Source organism: Ziziphus jujuba, chromosome 11, assembly GCF_031755915.1.
Source record: "Ziziphus jujuba cultivar Dongzao chromosome 11, ASM3175591v1".
Taxonomy (NCBI): Eukaryota; Viridiplantae; Streptophyta; class Magnoliopsida; order Rosales; family Rhamnaceae; genus Ziziphus; species Ziziphus jujuba.
In genome coordinates, this window is record NC_083389.1 from 8,634,088 (window position 1) to 8,651,428 (window position 17,341).

General features: G+C 33.4%; 4 protein-coding genes across 4 annotated transcripts; 2 read left to right on the forward strand and 2 right to left on the reverse strand.

Annotated features, from left to right (window-relative positions):
- Positions 1 to 662: 662 nt before the first annotated feature.
- LOC107432181 (CAAX prenyl protease 2) lies at positions 663 to 3,968 on the reverse strand. Its single transcript, XM_016043259.4, has 8 exons — positions 3,617 to 3,968; positions 3,405 to 3,464; positions 3,009 to 3,221; positions 2,573 to 2,684; positions 1,749 to 1,820; positions 1,542 to 1,604; positions 1,341 to 1,418; positions 663 to 958 (listed from the first exon to the last, which is right to left on the reverse strand). Exons 1-8 carry the CDS (start codon positions 3,818 to 3,820, stop codon positions 825 to 827), a joined length of 936 nt encoding a protein of 311 aa, XP_015898745.3. The 5' UTR covers positions 3,821 to 3,968; the 3' UTR covers positions 663 to 824.
- A 1,817-nt stretch (positions 3,969 to 5,785) lies between these two features.
- LOC107432180 (uncharacterized) lies at positions 5,786 to 7,244 on the forward strand. Its single transcript, XM_016043258.4, has one exon. It carries the CDS (start codon positions 6,207 to 6,209, stop codon positions 6,960 to 6,962), a length of 756 nt encoding a protein of 251 aa, XP_015898744.1. The 5' UTR covers positions 5,786 to 6,206; the 3' UTR covers positions 6,963 to 7,244.
- Positions 7,245 to 8,486: 1,242 nt separating this feature from the next.
- Positions 8,487 to 9,762, forward strand: LOC107432199 (uncharacterized). Its single transcript, XM_016043285.4, has one exon. The coding sequence runs from the start codon at positions 9,139 to 9,141 to the stop codon at positions 9,526 to 9,528; it is 390 nt and encodes a 129-aa protein (XP_015898771.1). The 5' UTR covers positions 8,487 to 9,138; the 3' UTR covers positions 9,529 to 9,762.
- Positions 9,763 to 12,634: 2,872 nt separating this feature from the next.
- On the reverse strand, positions 12,635 to 14,720 carry LOC107432188 (protein TERMINAL FLOWER 1). The gene is made up of 4 exons (XM_016043267.4): positions 14,179 to 14,720; positions 13,915 to 13,976; positions 13,368 to 13,408; positions 12,635 to 13,170 (listed from the first exon to the last, which is right to left on the reverse strand). Exons 1-4 carry the CDS (start codon positions 14,374 to 14,376, stop codon positions 12,953 to 12,955), a joined length of 519 nt encoding a protein of 172 aa, XP_015898753.3. The 5' UTR covers positions 14,377 to 14,720; the 3' UTR covers positions 12,635 to 12,952.
- Positions 14,721 to 17,341: the final 2,621 nt, after the last annotated feature.

Genomic DNA, 17,341 nt, shown 5'->3' on the forward strand with positions numbered 1-17,341 from the left:
CAAACCCATTTCACCAACTCCGCAAGCCATTTTGTAGGTTTCAAAACAGAATCAGAAAATGATTACCAGATCCCCCTCACAGAACCGCAATGAGGGTTAAAAGCAAAACGTCATTTCAACCAACCCCTAAACTTTTTGCAAAATGTGTTAATTTCCCTAAAAAATATGCTAAATGTTAATTGCTTCCATGTACATGATATGGGTTGGTGGTTTTAGCCTGGGAGAGTTATTATTAGGTAGATAGAAAGTCCATGAGTATTTCTTGTAATGCAGTGTAAATTATAGACTAGGTTATCATGACCTTTTTCTAATAAGGACTGTAGTTTAGAAGGAGCAAAAGTAAATAAAACAGGCCAAATTCAGAAGTGAATTATGCTCATATTTCCTCTAACTCTCAGACCGAAGTCCTAGAGCATTTATTTTTTTTTTGGGGTAATTAAAGTCCTAGAGCTTGATCAGTCAAATATTTTGTATTCGTCTATAAGGAGGAAACGTTTTTTTTGTTTTTTTAATAATAAAAAAAGGCCATGAGAATTTGGATTATTTTTCCTCCCTTGCTCTCACTTATTAATATTACTAAAATACAGGAAGAATAATTTAACCAAAAACCAGTCAACCATGACATTTCCCCATACATGAATGGAGTATATGGAGCATACAACTTTGGGATAAAAACTTTTTCTTTTTGTCGATTGTTGGAGGAATAGGCATAGAGGACCTGTTCGTTAGCGGAAGAAACGAAGTGCGCTTTATATTAAAATAGTTCTACAAAAGATATATTTTTTTGTTACAACCACCCTAATTCTACTCAAGATTTGACTGCTTCAGCTCCAAGAACAATAACCATGCCAACATCTGCAATTGTTTGTTCTATTATTATACAGCTCCGGGCGTGTCATTGGAAAGAGAAGCCACAGGAAACCAAGCACTCCGACTATAAATGCCAAGCTTACTATCCCTGGAAAATTGCAAAAATTAAAAAATTAAAACAGGAGAAAAATCTGACAAGAACAGGAGAAAATAAAGATTTAAATTGAGAAAGGAAATTAAAAAGTATAGCCATTGGTGCATTTCAATCCTGTAATACAAGGGCTAGATTTTAGGCCCTAAGATGAAAAGGATGGGCGAAGAAGTAACCCAGAATAGGGTCCGAAGAAAATATGGTATCAGGGACTTAAAATTGAACTTTGGGGGCCCTGACATGCAATTAAAACAGACTAGAAGTAAAAGGTAATAGTTTATAATAAGAGTCCAGTTGAACAACATTAGGAACTTATCAGAATCACAAGTAGATAATTGAGGTGATTAGTGTCGCTCACGGAAAACTTTACTAGCCATACCTTTACGCGATGAGAAAAGCACGGGCAATCCCATAAAATTGCAAAATATATGAGCAACTAATGGAGCAAGTAGATGTCCTGCACGGATTATATATGACGTGGAAATTTAGTATCTCATAAGAAAACTCTCTCCAACACAATACAATTTTTACAATTTGTCCAAAAAGCATATGTTATATAAAATGGCTAATTACCACCCACCAGTTCGAACGAAGAGAAAAGATGCATATGAGCCAAATATCACAGTGTAACCAAGCTGAACACCTGAGACGGCACATATAATCCATTTATCAATGACTTGACGCTGACGGTGCAACAGATTTTATATGTGACAATCACAAAAAATTGGCGGAGTAAAATGTCAAAAACTGCACCAATTCAGTGAAGGTGTAAAAATGTTGAGTATACCTATAACCATGATAGCTTTAATCAAGTTGAAGTTTTCCCTGCTGTAGACCTCCGCTAGATGGTTTAAGTGAGCTGCAAAAAATAGAGAGATCATACACAATAAGAATAGTTTTTCTCCAAATTCAGCCGCCAGTCATTATTGCCAAGTAATGAAACATACAAAAATAAAATAAGATCCCTATATGAAACAAAAGCTGAAACAATAGTCTAAACTGGAAGGAGACTCTCATTGAGGTTACAGATCTACTAAGGTATAATATTAAACATATAATAGTGTCACTGAACCATCAAACTTGAAGTTTCACAGATGGAAAGACACAGCAAAAGACATAGATAATAATATTAAGGTAAAGTGGAAAATAAGTTGCATAAGATAGGTATACTATGAAACATGTTATAGTGTCCTGTTCACTGAACCATCAAACTTTGAAGTTTCACATATGGAAAGACACAGCAAAGGACATAGATAACAATATTAAGGTAAAAAGTGGAAAATAAGTTGCATGAGATAGGGCCTTGATTTTTCACTTTTGTAGCAAACCAAAACAGTAAATGGCTTTTACAATATATGGGAACTCAGGAAGATCTAAATTTGACCTTCTTACTTCATTCCTTCAATCAGGATAACTCAACAGCAGAAAGGTTACATGTAAACCAACTTTCAAAAGAAACCAGAACATCTAGCTAGTTAATTCCGTACAGAAGCTTGATGTATGATGTCTTGAAAGGCTTCAAATCAATCACAAATTATCTTAAATTTAGGTGACCGGATATTTTTGTACATTTTTAATTATAGCAGCTAAAAGCGACACTTACCAACTTACCTAAGCTGAAGAAAATGGGGCATAGAAAAATGATGGTGGTTGTTTTGAAACCTCCACAGAGAAGTAATGGTATCATACATGCTCTAAACACCAACTCCTCGGTAAGAGGGGCCTGTTCAAAAAGCAATGTCAAGGTTTGATTCAATGGGAGTTACTGAAAGAATTCAATATTTTGACCAACAATAGAAGACTGGGGAGGATTAGATCTATCAAGAAAATTACAGTATATCTGTTGCAGAATAAATATAAGTGGAGAAAGAACTCTCTCTCTCTCTCTCTCTGTGCAATTTTGAACATGTATATGATGTTTGCAATAGGTAAACCTACAACTTAAGAACAAAGCTGACAAAAGCAAAATAAAGGAGAGATAAATAAAGCAAATGTAAAATACAACACCAAAAACCCAATAGCCATGATGAAATGGAAGGATACTAACCACAACAAAAGTACGCCAAGCCAATATATTGGAAGCGGCTGAAAGCCCCCATTCAAGGACGCTTTGCAACACAGTTTTGATGCATCCAAATGAAAAACCTCCACTCGAATTTACGTAATCACTCCATGAATCTATCAATAACAGAGACTTGAGGACCAAGGATCCAGCATACATTAGACTGGTCAACGAGAGAGGAAATACCACAGCTTGCCACTGTTTCATACATAAAAATTTCAATTTCAGCACGCAAATAGTTTTTAGCATTCATTTTACATTTTACACCTATTCCAATCTGCAGAGCAATCAAGAATACAAATCCAAAATTACCCAAATAGAAGAAGAATGACATCTTTTGTAGCAGTATTAGTAAAAAGCTATAAGAAAAGTGATACTCACAATATGGTCCGCTCGGATGCCATAAACACCAAATAAATATGACGCCTCACTGCTTCTCACCTGGCTTTATTCAATGGAAATAAGCCATAAAAGAGACACAAAAGCAGAGCAATTGAACAGAAAAAACAAGAAAAAAGAAGCTAAATTTAAAAAATATTAGAAAATGCGGAAGCAAAAAGAAAGCGGATTTAGAGAAGAGAAGAGCAGCTTACGGGTAGAATGAGAGCGCAGATGATGATAGATACAACAGACGAAACGACGGCGCATAGGAAACGTCGAATCAGGAAGTCATTCGAGGAAGAAGGAGGAGAGAGACGAAGGATCAAAGTGGGAGCGTACAGAATCGCCACGTAGAACACGGCCATGGCGGCGCACACCACCACCGCCAGTGGTTTCGAAACGCCTTCTTCCTCCATTCCTCACCCCCACCAGCTTCCCAAAATACCTTACCTCCGGATCTGACTCTGTGTGTCCCTTTGATTTTGAAGTCTTTGAATGGACTTGTTGACTTGTCGAGGACCGTTTGGAGTCTCAACTCTCCCTCGCGCCGGAGATTTCTTTCTGGCGCTACGCTTCCATTCTATTGCTTATTATTGGGCCTTTTTTTTTTCTTTTTTTCTTTTTTCCCACTTTGTTTTTCCAGCGAAGCCCACAATACGACCCCACTCTCAACAGGCCCGGCCTAAATCATTTGTGGCCTTGAGCAAGAAAGAATCATTTGGGCTGTTAATTACATAGTATTTTATGTAGGGTTTTTTCGAAAAATAGTCACTTTATAACTTCATTTTAGAAAAATAGCAAAAAAAATTTTTTTTTTTTAAAAATAACCACCTTTTAGTATATCAGGACCAAAATATCTTTTTATACTTTTTTTTTTGTCTATTTTCTCTACCGAAATGCAACTTTGTTTTAGTTTGTTGTTTTTGGTTTTTTTTTTTTTTCTCCATTTCCTTTTCCTTTCGAAACAGAACTAGGGCATAAAAACAAAGCTTTCCCTTTTCCTTTAGAAACACACCAGCAGCGCCATTTTCACTTCAAGCAAAAAACACACCAGCAGCACCATTTTCCCTTTCCCTTTAGAAGCACACCAGCAGCGCCATTTTCCCTTTCCCTTTAGAAGCAGCGTCATTTTCCCTTTTTCTTTAGAAACACACCAACAGCGCCATTTTCACTTCAAGCAAAAAACACACCAGCAGCGCCATTTTCCCTTTCCCTTTAGAAGCACACCAGCAGCGCCATTTTCCCTTTCCCTTTAAAAGCACCTTTCCCTTTAGAAGCACACCAGTAGCGCCATTTTCCCTTTTCCTTTAGAAGCAGCGCCATTTTCCACGAACTGGCAGAAAAATGGCGGAAAATTGGCGAAAAACTGGCGGAAAATTGGCAGAAATTTTGCGAAAACTGACAAACTGGAGGAAATTGGCGGAAGTTCATCTTTTTCGTCAAATTTCCTCCGTTTTTACTGCTTTTCGCGATTTTTTAGTTTTACACAAAATTTCTTCCATTTTCAAACCATATGTCATCTAAGTATCTTTAAAATCATATATAACATCTCATAAATTAATTTCTTGCATACCCATATCAAATAAAAAGCTTAAAAAATCCTAAACTAATAAAACTTACAAGAAAAAAGAGAAAGAGAAAAAACAAAAAAAACACATATTTCTTTACTTTCATCTAATAAGAAAAAGGATAAAATTTTTACCTAATTTTAGTTTGAGATATGAGAAAATACAAAAAAATGAGAGTGAGAGGCGATGAGATGCAAAGAGTGACCTTAGAAAAACCCCACGAACGGCTGTGTAGAAATCCCACGAACGGCTGTGTAGAGGAAGAAAGGAAAAGGTAAAAAAAAAATCTTTTACGTAATTTTCAATTTTATCAAGGGTATTTTTGTTCCAAGGTGGCTAGTTTTTTTAAAAAAAAACTTTTTTACTATTTTTTTAAAATTAAATTGTAAGGTGGCTATTTATCAAAAAAACCGTTTTATGTACTATTGTTATTTGCTTTGTCTATAGTGAAAATGTTTTAATTTGAAAAAGCCTTTTATGGGCGTTTTAGGATTCCAAAGGGATTTTTATTTTATTTTTTTTAATTAAAAAAAGTATACTTAATCATTAAGTTAAGTTTATTTCAAAAAAAACAAAAAAAAAAAAAAAGAAGAAAAATTCCTTAAGTTTTTTTTTTTTTTTTTGATATAAAAAAATTATTAAGTTAAGAACCTAAGATTAACTTTTGTTTAGAATAAGATTAAAAAGAAAAACGAACAAATATAACATAACTTATAGACACGAAAATAACTAGTTTTATTCAATCTAAACCAATATATGTAGACACTTACGTGGGTAATTAAAACTGAAATGGTCTAAATTATTTGAAAAGTTGTGTGGGGTTTTATATGTTTTCTAATATTGTATGTGCATTTCCTCGTTCGGAATATATGGGGAGAAGTGACGAGAGAGTTTCCGAGACAGGAAAAAGAAAGTTCTTTATTTGATCAAATTACTGAACCCAAAAAAGTAATTTCGAACCCATTAGCGAGTCATCGGACCAATAATGTGCCGCCAAACTGACCGCCTGACCCAATTGCACAGATGAAAAGTCAATTGTACCCCAAAACCGTCCATGAACTTCCCTCGTGGGAGTCAAAATAGTTAAGTCCCCGGAAGCATCTCCAAAACTTTTCGTTGATCTCATCGCTCTCGATCCTCAACTCAAAACCCTAACTTTCGCATTCAGACCCTTACAATTCGGACCTCGAAACCCCCCAAACTCGTTCAAAATCCCTATATTTCCAACTCGCCGATGACGAAGGAGTTCGCGGTGCCGCCGGTGGTGTTCCCTTCCGGCGGCAACCCCAGCGCCGGTGGGGGGAACCTCCAGCAGCGTCGCGTTCCAACGGCGCCGTTTCAGCCCCCTCGATCCTCAGGCTCAAGTATTCCTTTCATGTCCTTTGACATCGGCTCCGCCACCGTGTCCTCTGGAGGCTTATACGGCGGACCAATCGGCGGCGGCTCAGTCCCCGGAGGAGCCAACTTCGAAGACGAGGAACCCCTCCTGGACGAGCTTGGTATCCACCCGGACCAAATCTGGAAAAAGACCAAATCGATCCTCAACCCCTTCCGGGTTAACCCGGCTGTCCACAAGGATTCGGACCTATCGGGCCCGATCTTCCTATACATGTCCCTGTGCCTCTTTCAATTGCTGGCCGGGAAGATTCAGTTCGGTGTAATACTAGGCTGGATCGTGGTGTCCTCGATCTTCCTGTATGTCGTGTTCAACATGTTGGCGGGACGTAACGGCAATCTGGACCTTCATACCTGTACCAGCGTGGTTGGGTACTGTATGTTGCCTGTGGTGATACTATCGGCAGCTTCGCTATTTGTACCGCAAGGTGGGTTTGTTCGGTTCGGTATCGCAGCTATTTTCGTGCTGTGGGCCACCAGGGTTTGCACAGGGCTAATGGTGGCACTCGCCGACGGCGGCGACGAGCATCGCGGGCTGATAGCGTATGCGTGTTTCTTGATTTACACTCTCTTTTCGCTGCTTGTTATATTTTAATGACACTTTCAGTTAATTGGGTTTTCCAAATTTTGGGTGAAACTGAAACGGTGCAAATCTTGTAGCTTCCCTCCCCCCCCTCCCCCTCGCCGCCCCCCCCTTTTTTTTTTAATAGTATTTTTTTTTTTTTGGCCCGCCTCTTTATATTTGAAGAGGGATTACATGAATGTAATGACTGATTGGGTTTTACCTAAATTTGTGATGTGATGAGCGATTCGTATATGTAAAAAAGAAAAAAAAAGGATAATATTATTTTGTAAATGAAACTATTCTTTCTGATTATAGACAAATGCTCCTCTGGAATACTCTGTGTTGGCTCGCTTAATAGAAACCATTTTTGAGTTGCTTGTGTCTTCTAAATGCTACACTCGCTCAGTTAGTTTGGTTTTATAACTTATTGTGCTGTTAGCTGCTTAGAGTTGGCTGTTGAATTCCATTATGGGAACGAAATTAAGATATACTAGATTGAGAATTCTGCGTCTGTTTTTATTCTTTTGTACTCAATCTCATTTTTGTTAGGTGACAGGATTCTGATTCTTTACATGATTTACTTAACAGTTTTTTATGATCATTCACATATAAGTCTTTGTGTATTTGGTTAGACATTTGATCCAAACTCCAACTTTTAGGTATATACTCTTTTATCAACCATTGGTTTTAGATCTTTCTAGGTGGTATATTGCATTATGACACCTTAGCATTCATCACTTGGTTTGAAACATTAGCACTGAAATTTTATATATGTAGTGCGTAACTAGAAAATCTTTCCGAAGAGATGGATATTGCTTGTGCTTCACTTAGTATAGTTGCTGTTGCGGCAACCTATGTTGAAATTCAGGTGCTTCCTTAAAATAACGGCTGGTTCACCAACCATCGAAATTTAAATTACAAATATTAATATAAACACGTAATTGACTGGAGTTTTTTTTTTTTTTTGGCTCTTATTATATCCTCCTTTCTAAGGGCCAATGGTCAGAAATATATTAGGTGGTCTGAAAATGGCAATATTTAGTTTAGGGGTGGAAATCCAATCCGTATCTACCATTCACCTTTGGTGAACCAATGGTAGATACGTGCGATATTATGGAATCAAACTCCTTATCATCTTTAAAGTTTTGTACCCTTTTATCATGTATGCCTTATTACAAGATTACTGTTTCTTTCTTTATGGAAGAGGACCTGTAAAATCTTATCCTCTGCCTCTGAAAGGATGCAATAACGCCTAATGTGATTGGACTCCATATTTAGAAGTACTTTTGAACATTTTACATTTATCGACATATTACATCTGAGCCTGTGACTTTGGATAGGCATTTAGAAGTTGATTACCTTTAAAGTCTATTCAATGACCTTTGCTGCTAGGAAATCTTTTGCCCGGTTCAACAGAGACCCTTTTTTTGGGATTATTTTTCTGATTTGTAAAGAATTCATCTCTCTAATCTGAAGAAATATTGACTGGTGGTAACTGTTGTTAAGGGGGCTCTTTTTTTTTTTTTTTTTTTTTTTTTTTTTTTTTTTTAAATTACTTTTTATTGTTGTTATTATTTAAGTTGGAAGAGAGTAGCAAATCCTGTGGGTTGGGATTCCTGAGCCCCATCTTATGTGTTAGCGTATTAAATTTATTTCACAACGTGTACAGTATCTCGTGTTCTGTTGTGGTTGTTAGCTCTACTTCTACTGACTTGATGGGTTTGGTAGATACTAGTCCACAATTTTATTCGGAGACCTAAAAATGTTGAGCTTCTCCAGGTTTTACAATAAATTCCCATCCTTATGTTGTGTCATTCTCCAAAAGATTATATGGGAAATTATAATATTATTTTTGGGTTCAAATTGGAATGAAATATCATGGAGAAATAGAAGGAAAAGATAAATAGTCAAAAGTCAGCAACACCATGGATTGGACTGGGAGGAAGATGTCTTCTTGTCTTGAGAAACCAACCCCCCCAAAGATTTCTTCTTTTTTTTTTTTTTTCTTCTGATCGTTGTAGATTTGTTGGAGAGCGTTCTACTTACCATCTGACTTCGCCTCCACAACCCAAACATGACATATCTACACACACAGACACACACACACTGTCTCCAGGAATTTTGTCAGGACAGAAATATGTATATATATATACACAGAGTCTAGGAATTTTATCAGTACAAAGTATGTAAAACCTTAGGGACCTCCATGGCTTGTGGTTACACAGATATAGCAGAAATCCTAGAATCCATCAAAGAAGCAAACATGAAAGAGGAGGATGATTTTGCCCAAGTCCCAGAATCCAGCAAAGACATAACAAATATGGAAGAGGAAGAGGATCTTTTCGAGATTGATTTGGAGGCAGTAAACAGCATCCCTCCACCATATTACTGGGACAGCTATGGTACTGCAACTGGAAATGCTCTCCTAGCGAACTGCTTGCTGCCTATCTCCGATATTTCCTGCGCTGTGCCAATGGTTTCCAAAGCATGCAATGCATTGTCGTTTGTAGGAACAGGGAAGGTTCTAATGGTTATGGAGCTTGGGTTGCCGTCCTTGGGAGCTTTTGGGGTTCAACACAAGGAAATGGGAGCTTAATCTTATTCAAACATTAGAAAGTGAATCAGAAGAACAAAATGAATTTAGCGTGGGGTTTGGTGCTGGTTTCTTTGTATTATTGGCAATTAGAAAGATTTATCTTTGATCAATAGTTTAGTTATTTTAAATAATTTGTGGGACTTTGTGCTCTTCATCATTTTCTCTCTTCTTGGGATGGGTTTTTATTTTGTTGTTGTTATTATTATTATTATTATTATTATTATTTTTTATGAATTCTTCGGATGGGATTTGGACGCAGAGAAAGAAGGAAAAATGAAAGAAAGGAAAGGAAAGGGTACCATTTTCCATAAGCTACCGTTTTTGACTTTGAGCGAAATAAAGAGATTCTATACTTTTTAACAATTTGACGGTCCAACCAAGTTGGGACTTGCCAAAAAGAAAATTTGAAGGGCCATGGGAACTCGACCCCTATTTTGTTAGTACGAAAGATAGAGAATAAATAACAAAAACAAATCAAAATCCGCAAGAAAATATTTTAAGATGTTTTTTACATTGTAATTTGTATTAATTATAATCTAATGTGTTGCATTTAAAATAATAATAATAATTAGTACCTCCATAAAAGATGTGAATGAGATTTAATGAAAAAAGGTACAAATGAAATAATAGTTAAAGAAAATGATAATTTTTTTAAATTTAAAAGGATTTTGATAATGATATTTTTAAGACAATGGATATCAAATACTTTTTTAAAATTTAACAGGAGCTTGATAATGATATTTTTAAGACAGCAGATATCAAATACAATTTGAGCCAAATAACAAGGAAATGGATGATATTAATCCAACACACACACACACACACACATATACACACACACACACACATATATATATATATATATATATATATGTATGTATATTCTTAAAAATGTCCAAACACAAACACACACACACACACATATCTATATATATATATGTATGTATATTCTTGAAAATGTCCAATATTTTGGATTAATATCATTCATTTCCTTACATATGAATATATATATATATATATATATTCTTTAAAATGTCCAATATTTTAACATCTCCTGCGATAGTTTTTCTGTACCATCAGAGAACCAGAATCGTCCAGAAACAAAACAAAGCACGTCGCACTACATACGGTCTGTTATAACTAGAGGTAGGGGCTCTTTTTTATTTCAATACACTTTCGCCACGTTGAAACATTTTCGCTTTTTTCATTCTTTACTGATAGACATAGTCCATCTTTTTTAATCATCAAATTTACTATCAATCGAATAACAACTTTGTTTATTCTTTTCTTTTTTTTTTTTTTCCCCTTCAAAAAGAAAACTACTTTTTTTTTTCCCTTTTCTGCAAGCAAAAAACCAAAAGAAGTATAATATATTGGTACCATCTTGTGTTATGTAGGAATAGTGGATTTTACCTCTTATAAGAAACATAAATGTAATTTTTATAAAAAATAATTAAAAAAAAAAATAAAGCGAGTGAAGCAGTTTCAAATGTGTTGTTAATTTGTGCTTTTTAAGTTGGTGCCGAGATTTAATTTAATCTAAATAGCTTTTTCTCTTGAAGAAAAAGAATTTCCTATCCATGAAACCGCTAGTATATGAATGTTGTTAATATTATATAGACCTTACATATTAGCTGGGTGGTTAGATGATATTTGAACTACCATACCAAATTTCGATGATATGTTTAATATCTTTTTTAATTGTTATAAATCATATCATTATTAACTTTTGAAAAATATTATTAAGTTCTTTTTTTTTTTTTTTAAAGACATATGCCCATTCTTGTTATCTACGAACATGTTGAGAGTGATGATGGAGAAAATGATGCTTTAAAAAAACAAAAACAAATAATTGAAACTGGAAATCACTTCAAGCGGTTTAGTAGAATATATATATATATATATATACATATATATGAAAAAAAAATTTATCAAATACCGTTTTATTTTATTTTTATTTTTATTAGAAACAAAACAAAAGCTATGATCGAACAAAAGCATCATGTTTCGTCCAAAAAGCAAAAGAAACAAACGCGTCATGTGGTGCATTCATTTCTTGATGAGGATGACGAAAATATTGATCGAGTTTATCATCCTGCCTCAGGCATGTAATTACAATTAATTAGCTTTATGCCTTATGAAAATGAATAATTAATGTATGCAAGTACATTGGATAATTTTGTTAATGGCTAATCAGCATTAATTGCATACTTAAAACAAAAGCAATACAACACAATTATATATGCGTATTGAATACGTAAGCACATATATATACATAATACATATATATCTTATGCCCAAAAAAATATATATATAGACATATCTTGAATTTCAAGCACTTAATTAACATGCATCAGTTATTGCAAAAATGATAATAATAATAATAATAAATAAATAAATAAATAAACATACATTAATTGTAGAAAAAAATAATGATTAATATCTGAAATCATCAGTCCAGAAGATCCTCCCTATATGCATGATATGCATTCATCATAGAAAAAATAATAGTTCATATTTGAAATCATCAATGCAGGAGTTCGTCCATACAAAATGTTCCATAAAAAATAAGGAGGATTAATTATCAACATTAATTAAACCCTAGAGACATTAATGGGGCTTAATTGATTAGGGTTTCAAAATGAAAAGCCTATTTGGTCGTTATATATGTATATTATATACATATACATATACAACTTAAATATTTAATTATATGTTGACTAAAGTTCTATATATGGAAACCATGGCAAGCTATAAAGAGTTAAAGACAGATACTTCAAGCAAAAAAAAAAAAAAAAACTGTTAAAAGAATATGGTGAAAAGCTACAGCAGTTCTACAGAAACCTCTGGAAAATCTGACATACCAGAAAGAAAAGAAACATTGGAAATGATCAATTCCAGATTTGATGCCCCGAATGTACAACAATTTTCTTCATCCTTGGAACTTTGAAAGATGAAATCAATTAATCTTAGAACAAAGAGAAATGGGTTTGTTCCACGTGTCCCAGTTATGATTATCGAGTTGAAAATAAGATATACGGAGCTCTGAGATATTATTTCAGACAGAGAGATTATAGTTAGTGCATTGAAAGAAGACAAAGAGACAGTAACAACTCATAGCTTTGTTTTTTTTTTTTTTCCTTTTTTTCTTTTAGGTACATATGGAAAATAATAAGAAAAAGCAAATGACAGACAGAGGTAGAGTGAGTCACACAGCTGATGATATAAGCCTGAGCCTTCTTCTTCAGCTAGCACAGTATTATTCCTAAGTTACATACATGTGGAAATTCATACTAAAATCCTAGCTAGCATTCGATCAAAAGCCTTGTTTAGAAAAATACCCCCCAACTCCCAAGCCCAAATTTATTCATATATATATATATATATATTGGAGTTGTTTGATTTGTTTTGTATGTAGATAGCTCTAGCGTCTTCTTGCGGCAGTTTCTCTCTGAGCGTTGAAGAAAACAGCAGCAACAGGTAGGCCAAGATCGTTTTGAGCAGCAAAATCACGGGTGCTAAAGTGATCCCTCGATGAAGGTGGGTTTACTGATTGTCTTCTTTTCTGTTTGAACAGAACAAACACAAACCTGTGGATCCCTATATTTGGCCTTGGGATCTCATAGCTCACCATTTCACTTCCTGTTTTTTTTTTTTTTTTTTTTTTTTTTTTAATCAAAATGCCAAACAAAATTTTAAAAATTAAAAAAAAAAAAAAAGTAACAGAGAAAAATGTGATAAGTTTTTATTTCATTTCCTTTCTTTCACGACAAATTAAACTACTATTTTCTTCTTATATTAATCATCGATTGGAGCAGAATATGTTTATATGGACCTACCAAATGCCGCATCTGTTGTGCCTGGTATGTCTGTCACCATCCTGTACATGCTCAAAAAAAACACCCTGTTTAGTTCTCTTACAAATATGCATATATCTTTGCTAATCTAAAATTTCGTCCTTCTTTTTGCCTTTTCAGATCAAACTAAAAAAAAATTTTGATTGAGATCTCAGAGATATATACATATTATAAAGAAAAGTAGACAGATCATCATATGTATGCGTATATAAGGATGGTTAATTAAGCTGGAGAAATATATATATATATATATATATGTATATATAATAACATATGGAGCAAGATGCGGCAAATTAACTAAGAACTCAATCTGAAGTTCTCGGTGATGTATGCATATGCTAATGAATGATATGCATATATATATATATATAGGTGTTACTTGAGGTAAGATTTTCTTTTGAATGCAACCATTTTAGATATATAGCTATATAGCTAGGCTGTAAAATGAGTAATTTAGGATTATTGTTCGTCTTTGTTAGCATATATATTATAAGACTTAGTTAGATAGGTGCATTCTCTATAGGTATACCAGTGCAGGTGCTCCCTTAGATAAGGATCACTAGGACCAGGAACATCTGGGTCTGTCATGATCTGCAAATAAGTAAAGACATATATAGAAACACATGAACAAATCTACAAGATTTATTATATTTAGATTTACAAAGTAACATAAAAAATAAAAAATAAAATAAAAAAAAACCTTTTAAGAGATCTAAAATAATTTATTAGCATAATTAATTGATGATAAATTAAATAAAAGATATATGAAACTTATACGTATATGCATACGTACCAGTGTGAAGAAAGATCTCATATCACCTCCTTGAATTTCAACCCTAGGTTTGGAGGTGACGTTGGAAGGAAAGAGCTCGTGTCCATTACAGACTTGCTTCGAGTTGTAAGTGACAGACATTTTTATGGTTGGAGTGAAAGAATCAAGAACGTCACCAATGACTCTCCCAACAATTAGAGGTTCTGAAATTCTTGCCATTAACAAAAGAAAAGAATATAGAAAGGAAAGTCTTTGTGGAATGTGGGTGAGAGGAAAAAGAATGATATAAGACAAAACCAACAGGAAAGACTATAGCTAGGGGAATTGCAGTTAATTCTTAGGAGGCTTGGAAGTAGAAGCCTCTGTATTTATAGTGTTTGAAACTAGAAGTTATAACTTTAGATCTAGAGAGTGTGGTTTAAAGAGAGAAGAAGAATATAAAAGAAGAATATAAAAGAAAAGAATAATAATATATTATACAAAATCTAGAAAAGTAAAAAAAAGAAAAAAAAAGAAAAAAGAAAAAAAAAAGGATAATAATGTTTTGTGCTAATTAGCTATATGTTTCACACTCTTCCCATCCTTATGTTCTAATTTCTGTGTGTTTTATGACATATCAAGAAGAGGGGTTAGTAAGAAAAAAAGAAAAAGGGTTAGTGGTATAATTTTATATGATGTTATATTAGTCAGTGTCTTTGTAATATGTGAGTGTTAATTAATCTAATACCTATCTATTGGGTCCCTTGGAATCGGTTCTTTGATTGGCTGTGCACCTAACTATACCAAAAATTAAAAGTTTTCAAAAACACAGAGCAGCTGGTTTTTTTTTTTTTTTTTTTTTTTTTTTTTTCATGCTGAAGGCCAGAAAAGCATAATAGATATACACTGCATGTGGGGTCCCGAGACAAATGCAAGTTGTCAATTCAGCTCTTTTATTAAAAATGTAAAGCGAAAAATGGAAGAGAAATTTCGAAAATGATTCTGGTTGAACATTCAGAGAGGCTGATAAAGGAAAATCAACTTTAGCAGTTAAGGTAATATTGGTTTGAGTGGCACATTTGTCTATAGAGTAGAGAACCTTTTTTTTAAATAAATAATTAAATAATTAAAAATAAATTTCCGAAATTTCATGAACACAATACAAAGGAATTTTAAGGCCATTTAGATGAGATTCTTTTCAGAAGCGTTTGAGGGCATAAAGGAACTCCACCAATTAATATTTAGAAATTAATATTGCTGGCAAGGAGAGGGAATGAGTGATTGATAGTGGTGAGAGGTCATATCCGAAGGGAGTTTTCAAAAGGGAGGTTCATAGGTGAGTTCCAAGACTGGCAAAAGAAAACAACGTGGATTTTCTATAACTAGAAGCCAAAGTACTTTTTCTGTATATCCCCACGCTGGTCCTCACGTGCTCAATTCCTACTACTACTCCTGCACACCATTACCATAACCATAAACATAACCATACCATATATCCCCATTTCTACGTAATTCTCTATTTTATGCAATTATGTTATTCAAATCCTACGAATCTCTCTTTCATTGCCTTCTACTATTTTTTAATATGGACGTTTGCACTGTTCTAGGTGGACTTCAAAAATTCCCTATTCACTTTTTTTGTCTTTTGTATATGCATTATTTCATCGATGCCCATCAATGTATCATCTATTCATTTAAACACTAATAATATTATTTGTCAGCAGCAGTAAAATGAATGATTAATATATATATCCGATCCTTTTGCTTCATACAAATTTTCGAATTCGTGCATATATTTTAAGTGGATGAAACTGTTTCATTCTGTTGGCATATTACAAGCATATAATATATATATATATATATCAATAACTCTCTAATCGCATTCCCTAACATTAATAAATAAGCGGGATAAAGGGCAATTATGTTGTAAATGCTAAAGTTGTCATGTATTTTAAACATCAATTATCATTTTATTTAATGATCAAATTTTTTTCTATGTAAGTATCACAATTTAATTAATTCAGGAATTCTCTAATAAGATGATTACATATATATATATATATATAAACATACAAGTTATCTTAGCATCATTCTATTTTCTTTGGCACACTATAAGTGGTTTTTCCTCTCAACTTAATAGTTAGCTAATAAGATATGGACATATATATATATATATATATATATGGTGGAACATTTATACAAAACTTACATGTCTTACCAAATTCGTCGGGATGTTTTCCTTCATAATTCTAGATAGAAAATTCTTGGATGATGAAAAATTAACTACTATGTAAAGAGCTTTGCTATTTGTTGGTAATAAGAACTGTGGACTCTATCATTGATAATTATTAAATAATGTCATCTAATTATTTTTATTTTTTAATATTAAAAATTTAATATGAAAAAATAAATTTTTTAATAGTTACCCTTTAAATTATCACGTTGAATGAATATTATTGGTGTTCTATCTTTAAAAATGACAAGTAACATTTTTTTATATATAAGTGCAATCTCTCTTTTTAAGTCTCCCATTTCTGATTTATATTTGTCCTCTAGACCCTTTTATGCAATTATCCTTTCGGTTCTTCATCCACATAAACGAACCATTTTTTTTTTTTGAGAGATCCACATAAATAAACATGGATAAGCGTAAAATAAGAAACTATAAGATTCTTTATATGTATAGAAATTGCCAATTTTTACTTCCCTTACCATCTTGCAAAAACATAGAAAAAGAAAACCATAAAGTGGTTGCTTTTAAGGCATTGTTAACATTATCATGGGAGCAAAAATAAACTTTGAGGAGGAAAAAAGGAAAAGTTATAGAAAATTGGATTTTTTTTTTAAATTTTTTATTTATTGTTTCGCAATTGTTTTTTAGTTTTCTATTCAACTTCAATCTTCTCTTTCTCCAGTCTGCTTGAAAGTGGAAACTTTCACGTCGGCTTAACTTTATGGATAAGTTCCACATAGGCCCATTGACCCTGACTAAATACTGAATCACTGTCTATCAAACCCAACTAAGCTTAAAAGATAACACAAGCCCTCCAAATAACACAAACTTTTTTTTTTTTTTTTCAAAACGAATATTTCATTTAAACTTTTTGATTTTATTGTAATTATAATTAGATCTAGGATTTTAAAGATTTATTATTAACCTCCCATTTATCAGTTTTTTAACTAATTAATTTTAACTGTTAATGTA